This window comes from Poecilia reticulata, linkage group LG4 (genome assembly GCF_000633615.1).
Source record: "Poecilia reticulata strain Guanapo linkage group LG4, Guppy_female_1.0+MT, whole genome shotgun sequence".
NCBI lineage: Eukaryota > Metazoa > Chordata > Actinopteri > Cyprinodontiformes > Poeciliidae > Poecilia > Poecilia reticulata.
The window spans coordinates 14,695,791-14,703,531 of NC_024334.1; the positions used below are offsets into that span (position 1 = coordinate 14,695,791).

General features: G+C 37.5%; 1 protein-coding gene across 1 annotated transcript in view; it reads left to right on the top strand.

Moving 5' to 3' along the window:
• Nucleotides 1-7,741, top strand: part of slc1a7b (solute carrier family 1 member 7b) — a 61,783-nt gene that overhangs the window by 47,225 nt on the left and 6,817 nt on the right. Inside the window, exons 4-8 of the mRNA XM_008407803.1 lie at nt 855-897; nt 1,932-2,163; nt 2,240-2,339; nt 5,522-5,755; nt 5,909-6,103. Of these exons, the coding sequence (XP_008406025.1) occupies nt 855-897; nt 1,932-2,163; nt 2,240-2,339; nt 5,522-5,755; nt 5,909-6,103 (804 nt within the window). The remainder of the gene's footprint in view (nt 1-854; nt 898-1,931; nt 2,164-2,239; nt 2,340-5,521; nt 5,756-5,908; nt 6,104-7,741) is intronic.

The following is a 7,741-nucleotide window of genomic DNA, read 5'->3' on the forward strand; positions in this document are numbered from 1 at the left end:
ATATTGCTCAAAAAAATAAAGGGAACACTTAAACAACACAATATAACTCCAAGTAAATCAAACTTCTGTGAAATCAAACTGTCCACTTAGGAAGCAACACTGATTGACAACGGGGACCCTCATCGGGTCAATCAGTCAATCAGTGTAGCTTCCTAAGTGGACAGTTCAATTTTTTTCTTCAGTTTCCATTTTTTTAAAAAAAACCTTATGGCCCCAATTTAGCCCCGTATATGTCTGACTGTTTATCATTTATTAAACACATCTTATCTCCGCTCACAGAACCACAGTTGATTAGCAGGAGGAGATCATCTTCTAGCAGCTTGTATTTTATGAACATCCATGATTCTTAAATAAGCTTTTCAGAGGAACTAAATTATAAAATGCATAGTCAACGCTGCTGCTGACTCCATTCTGGAACTGGCATTGACTGCCATTTTGTTCAGACCTTGTAAGCTGTCGAGACTCTTTTCACTGAACACAAATGAGGTTTTTCATTAAAACTAGATGTTTTCTTCATATTTTAAGCTCAGCTCAGTTTAGTCTGGGCTTAGAATGCCTTTCTCTGATGTTCTAAGCTAAAGTCATAGCTTCTAGTTCTTCAGCTGCAGCATGCAACTAAACACTAAAGGAAATGTTTATTCAAGAGTGATTTGGATTGCCTGACACCAGCTGAACATAATCTCCAAAAGTTTGGTGCACAAAATTGTTTGCCATAAATGTAAACCGTAAAAAAGATTAACGTAATAAAACAGACTTCACTACAGAACGAACCAAGTTGCTTTGTTTGGGTTTGTTTGTTTGTTTTTTACATCTGTCTGTTTTTTACATCTGTCTTTTTTTTTCGTTTGTTACAGAAATATGTTCCCATCAAATCTGGTCCAGGCCACTTTTCAGCAGGTAAGATACGACAGAGAGTTCTTTAAAGGTACAGGACAGGTACAAATGTTCCTCTGTCAATTGTAGTTTTTTTAATTAATTAATTTAATTATTTTTGTTTAAATAAATACATTAACAATAACCAACTAATGGAAAGCAAACTTCCTAAGTATGTGAGAAACTGGTAAAGTCAGTCTGAACATAATAATAAGAGAAGAGGTGAAATATAACAAATCAACCTGGAAAAACCAGCGGTTTGAAGATTTTAGGACTAAACGGAACTAAAACTAGAATATGAAACGCTAATGGGTGACTTATTACAGGGATTTTAAATACTGATGGGGATAAAATATCAAATTTTTGCCTAAAACAACCAGGTTACATCCAATCATACATGCCTGACTCTAAAGGTCAAAAGGCAAGAGGCACATCATCAGTCCATTACAGTAACATCTTATGAAAACGTGTCCAGGCTGTCCATAGCTTTACCTAGCACCACTTTAGTAGTGAGGTCAAGGGTTGAAAAATATTTTATTCAATATTTATGTTTTTGTTATTTAATGAATGATTTCATCACTAGCTAACATTTTCTTACTTGCTTAATTTGTTTTAGTGTTCTGTTTTAGTAATCCTTTGCTAACTTAAGTATTGCATACATTATAGAAATACATTTATGTTTATTAGTTAGCAAATCTGGCAAAACTGGGTGTAACTTTATGTAACTACATGGCATCAAAGGGCTTCAAAAATAATCTTTAATATGTGCTGAATATAGATTATTGAATTTGCCAGCCTTCATAGGATGCACCTTACATTACTTTACCTTTAGACCTATGGTGGTTTGAAGTAAGTCTACTAAAATTCTAAAGAAGGGGCTAAAACTAAAGCTCTGCTTACAACCTCTGATGAAAAGCAATGTTTTTAATTCAGCTGGAATTCCAGTCGGAATGCTTCAGAGAATTTCCCAGAAATCCATTAGTATGTTCTGGTTCAAAAATTTTTTAACACAATTTATTCAACCTCATGAAAAGTGTCACTGTCTCCCCTGACAACAGTACCAAACACGGAGCCAGCTCATCGTGAAACCGAAGCCAACGGTGAGTCAGGCCCAGTCAGAGTCCACCACGCGGCGGCCGCTCATCTATGGCATCCAGGACGATAACGGCACTGACATCCGGAACTTTGCTCTTGACCTCACCCCTCCTCCGGACGTGCTGGTGCGCACTCGTGAAGGAACGAGTGATGGAATGAACGTCCTCGGGATCGTTATCTTCTCAGCCACCATGGGTACGTGTTCCAACTGTGTTTGAAATTTGGAACCATTTCAGAATGATATGCTTTTGACATCTCGTTGTCTTGACAGGCATCATGTTAGGAAGAATGGGCCCCAATGGAAGCGCCTTGGTCAACTTCTGCCAAAGTCTCAATGAAGCGGTTCTTAGAATTGTGGCCATTGTCATATGGTGAGGACCTTTAATGATACTTAAAGGTACCGTTAAGTACTTAATGGTACATTATACTTATATGTACTTACACATAAAAGCATAAGTTCTGTTGAACCTTGTTACATATTGTTATAACAAGCTACATATTGTTGAAGCTTGTTATATTTGTTGAAACTGTCGCTATGTTATGACATTTTATTACGAGACAGATAATCTGTGAAAAAATTGAGGTCCTCTGCCTTCTCCCAGTGCTCCCAGTTCTAACTAGAAACAGCCAATCAGAGCTAGGAGGCGGGTCTTAGCGCTGCCAGTTATGCATGTCATCAAAGCGTGCCATGAATGCTAAGACTAACTAGCAAGGCCACCAATGACGGCAGATTAACAATTTTCCTGTAATGGTAAGTTGTTTCTCCGCCATTAGCACATTTAGCAGCACATTCACTAGAGTTTTTGACAGCACTAAAACACTCCCCGTGGCTCTGATTGATTGTTTTTTTCATCTGAAACAGTGCATTTTCATAGATTGTCTGTCACAACAAGGTGAGTTTTAAAATGTATGTGAAAAAAAAATGTTTTAATAAAAGTTACATACTGCAGCTTTAAAGCTTCATGTTACATGGAGTACAGAGAAAATTGAACATTGAGATGTGGTACATTCTTTCAAAGTTTTGTTCAAATTTCAAAGAAAAAAATTAAATAGATCTAGTAAATAATTCATCAAGGACTTTGTTCATAATGGATCTTGACATGAACTGAATTCTATAGAGTCACCTTCGCAGACATCATAATAGAAACTAAAGAGCAACAACTGAGACCAATAAGAAGAAAAGGTAATATTTTCCTCAAATATATAGAATGGAAATATTCTATTGGTTTTCATTATCCATGAAATCATTGCATTATAAAACTTTGTATGTTGAATAGCTCCATAATATGCATTTATAAACTGGTGGTGCACAAAACAACTCTTATCGAGATTTCTTCAGTACATGGAGGACTTAATGAATCAGTGATACATTCATTAGTATTTCATCACACAGTGCAGAAAATGCAAACAAGTAAAACACAAGCTTGGAACAAGATAAAAAAAGGATGGATATTACTATATGGCCAAAAGATTGCTAACACAGAAGTTTACAAGTTGTTTCTGTGTCCTTGTTTTCCAAGGTCTACGGTGGCTTGCTATTGCGCAGTGTGTTGGGGTCTTGGCAGTGCGTTGTGGGATGGGCTGGTAAAGCTGCTGTGCATTGTGTTTCAGTGCTACACTCACTAAAAGCAGTGTGCAGCTGGAGGATTCAGCTCAGGGTCTACATATGACAAAAAAAAAAAAAATGTTATACACTCATCTGTTCTTTTAGTTGAACCTAAAAGCATTTCTTCCTATTATTGCTGAAAGAGGAAAAAGGAAAAGTGCATGTGGTTGAGCTTTTGCAAAAAAAAATTCCTTCATGTGCATCCTATCATGTTGCATGTTAGTGTCATAACCTTGATTGTTAAAATGAATGTGTTGACTTTGCACTGCGCTACCTAATGCACTGCTGAACCTAATGATAGTCACTCACTGCTTATTAAGCACATGTTGCCATTAGCATGTCGGTTTTCCTTAAAAACTGCTTTTAATTTTTTGTGGCATAAACTCAGCAAGAAGTCAGGAAGATTCCTCAGAAATTTTCATCCATACCAGCTGCGTTTCCAGTTCCCATTGTCACGACCAGTCTAGAGGTGGCTAGATCGCAACATAAAGGATCCATCTTCAGATCTCAATAACCGACACACACAAAGTTGAACAGTTGATAATTATTTATTTTAAAATCAATTTATTTTTTGATGAAGATGTTACAATTGGAGTATTTGGCTTCAGAGTGAGCTATAGCCGAAAACAACAAGCAAAAAGAAACTATCTAAATATTAACAAAAACTTACCTGATTGAAAGAAAATAAACCAAAGGACAAAAACTTACCTTCCTAACTAAGAAAAACATAAGAAAACTGAGGAAACATAAATGGCAGCTCACTCCTACACTCCAGAACCCTAACAGGTGAACAAAGGAAAGAGGAGATGAGTAGAGGATGGAACACAGGAAGTCCGCTTCAGCAGCTTTTATGTCCATCACCTCTGAGAAGCAGCCAATTGGATGTGTCCGTCGTCTTCTTGGAACCAATCAGGGATGGGCACCTGCACGCTCATGTTTGTAATTAACTTTACGACGTCAGTCGTAACACCATAAAATTGCACAAACTGAAAGTACAAAAGCAAATTTGCTTATTGGAAACAGCAATTTTTAAAAAAATTTGCTTTCCAATGAAATGTTTAGGTAGTTTTTCAGCTGTATCAAAATACATGCATTTCACAAAACTGCAAAGGAAACACTTTTCTAATCACACGAGTCACAAGATAAACAGCCGAATGTTACTACTGGCAGAAAAGATGAAGACGACAGGAAGCAGTAGGATGATGATGGTTTGGTTTAGTTTTTTTTTCAGACATAGAGCAGCTGGCTCCACCAGAGCTCTCACAGATTCACGCAGTTCATAAAACCTTGTGTGTTATTTGAACGTTTTGAATCTATAGCTCTTCTGTAAAATCGCCAGCTACAATTTCCCCAAAACACCGCAAGTAGGCGGGGCCGCTTGAATAAGATGTTTCCTCTGATTGGCTGATAGATGATGATTAATTTAAAAGCTACAATTCTTCCAGATTCTGATGATTGGTTTAAACTTCAGCATATCAACATCACCACATGTAGATTCCTAAATGCATTGAATTGCTACCATTATCAAATCAACATGTGTACCTAATAAAGTGCCATTAGAGTGTGTAAATGAGAAAAATAAGAAAATTACAAAATGGTCTTGGAAGCAACAAATGAGATGTCCCACCCACAGCAGTGGCATCACGGTTCAGCTGCAACATGAAGTAACAATGTACAAGTCATGAAGAAACAGCATTGAAAAAAGTTGGTCAAAACAACCAAAGTGTCTAAGTAATAAGAGTTAAAACATTATAATTATCTTCACACTAAAGGTTTCATTAATTTGTAGATCCAGACGCTTTCCTAAACAGTGTGTGGTTGTGGAGGCCATAAAATAGTCCTTATCCTGTGAGAAAGGGTCATAAATATTTACGTATTTTCACTTATTAGTGGTCCTAATGTTTGCACTCATAAATGAACTAGCCGGTGTACACTTCGTCCTGCCAGGTACTTTCCATTTGGCATCGTTTTCCTGGTGGCTGGTAAAATCCTGGAGATGAGTGATCCCTCTGCAATGGGGAAGAAGCTGGGTTTTTATGCCATCACCGTGGTGTTTGGTTTGGTGTTGCACGGCTTGTTCATCCTGCCTGCCATGTACTTCTTCATCACCAAAAAAAGCCCCATCGTTTACATCCGGGGAATCCTGCAAGCCTTGCTTATAGCCCTGGCCACTTCCTCCAGGTAAAGAAATAAGTAGCACAATTAGATACATATGTTCTACATTTGTTTCTAGTCGTCTTTTAAAAGGTTTTCTCTTGATCTTTTCTATAAAAGGATTTAATCTGATTTTGGATTTAAAATTTTCTAATGACATCTCTTTTCTATCTTCGACAGCTCTGCCACTTTGCCTATAACCTTCAAGTGCCTCTTAGAGAACAATCACATTGACCGACGCATCATCCGATTTGTGCTCCCAGTGGGCGCCACCATCAACATGGACGGCACTGCCCTTTATGAAGCTGTGGCGGCCATTTTCATTGCACAAGTTAATAATTATGAGCTGGATTTTGGCCAGATCATCACTATCAGGTCAGTGTATTATATTGAATATATACTTTGATTTGATTTACTTGGAGGCTCACTGGAATTATTTTCCTTCTCTCTGAAAATAATGTGACAGTCCTAAGAAATAGGTTGGACTCCTGAGGACTTTGAAAGCACAGTAATTATTTATTCAATGGAAACAAAAACAAATTTTTTTCAAATTTGCCAACATATTTCCTAATCAATACTGAACCACACAATTATACAGCTCTATAATTAAAATTAGTGCTAATTTACGCTGCAGTCCTTGCCAATGCCCCTGCTGCTGGTTCAGTCAGGAATGCCTTTACTGTTGTTGGGTTTTCAGTCGACGTTGAGTTCACTGCTGTCTTCCAGAAAATATCCTCCTCTACTTCTGTCTCAAGCTCCTACAACCACCATTTTATTTGGCTCCTGTTTCTGTCAATGACAATGGGGAGGTGAGGGGCCAGGGGGGTTGAGGATGGCCCACCTTTGTATCAAGTCCCTGCTTTCTCTTCTGACCCTTATGAAACAAAGTTTGCTGATCTCTGCAGCCTTTACGACAGCATTCTAAGGTCCGACATGGGTCACCACAGCCTCACTTTTGTGTCCAGAGGATCTAAAATCCATCTCTCTCGTTGTGTTCCATACTTTACTTTCGGTTTGAGTTCCATCTCAGGTTTCTGAGTCATTAAATTTAAGCTTGTTGTTTTATTTTAGTCAATTTGGTCTCTCTACTTTCTGTTCTCTGTCTAACCTACTTTGGGTATGGATTCAAATATACATGATACACCACTTTTTGAAGAGTACAGTAGAGTTTAGTACAGTAGCATAAAATTCATACAAATATCTATAATATAGAAAAGAAATATTAAGTGATGGAAACTAAAACACTCAAATTGCTACCATTACATTTACAAGATTTACATTTGCAAATAATCATCATTAGCTGCGTTTGAATGAAACAAATGTGTATATTCTACTAATGTCGAAAAAACACAATTTTTCTATAGTGTGGCTTCAAATAAATAGGGAATTAAATTAAATTTATGGCCAACTAGATGCCGCCCTGGGTGATTGCCCCTGTCGCGAAATCTGATACCGCCACTGATCAGAGGCATTGGAGACTCTGATTATAATATTCAGGCGTTGGCGCGACAAACCCCTCATAAATACGTGCGATTACGTATGCAGCATTTGGGGGAAATTGCAGTCAGTGATTTTACGGAAAAGTTATGGATTCAACATGACACGGATTCAGTGACACAAAGTTTTATGAATTGTGTGATGCTGTGAGATCTCTGGTGGAACCAGCTGTGCATTGTCCTGAAAAACAAACCATCGTCCTCCTACTGTTTCCTGTCATCTTCTTCATGGTTTTCTCCAGTAGTAACATCTTGTTGTTGATCACATCTTTTGTGTGATGCAAAGAAAAATTGTTTCCATTGCCATTTTTCCACAAAGGTTGAAAAACCACCTCATTCTAACCTGATGCACAAACTTTTTTATCTAAAAATGTTAGTTTTTTTGTTTGTTTTTTTTTTCAAAATTGCCATTGATCAAATTTATTTTCATACTTTCAATTTGCCCAGTCTGTGGCTAATGGAAATGCAGCCATTGTAAGATTGTGTGACTGTGTGTGCATGTGCGTGTACATGTGTG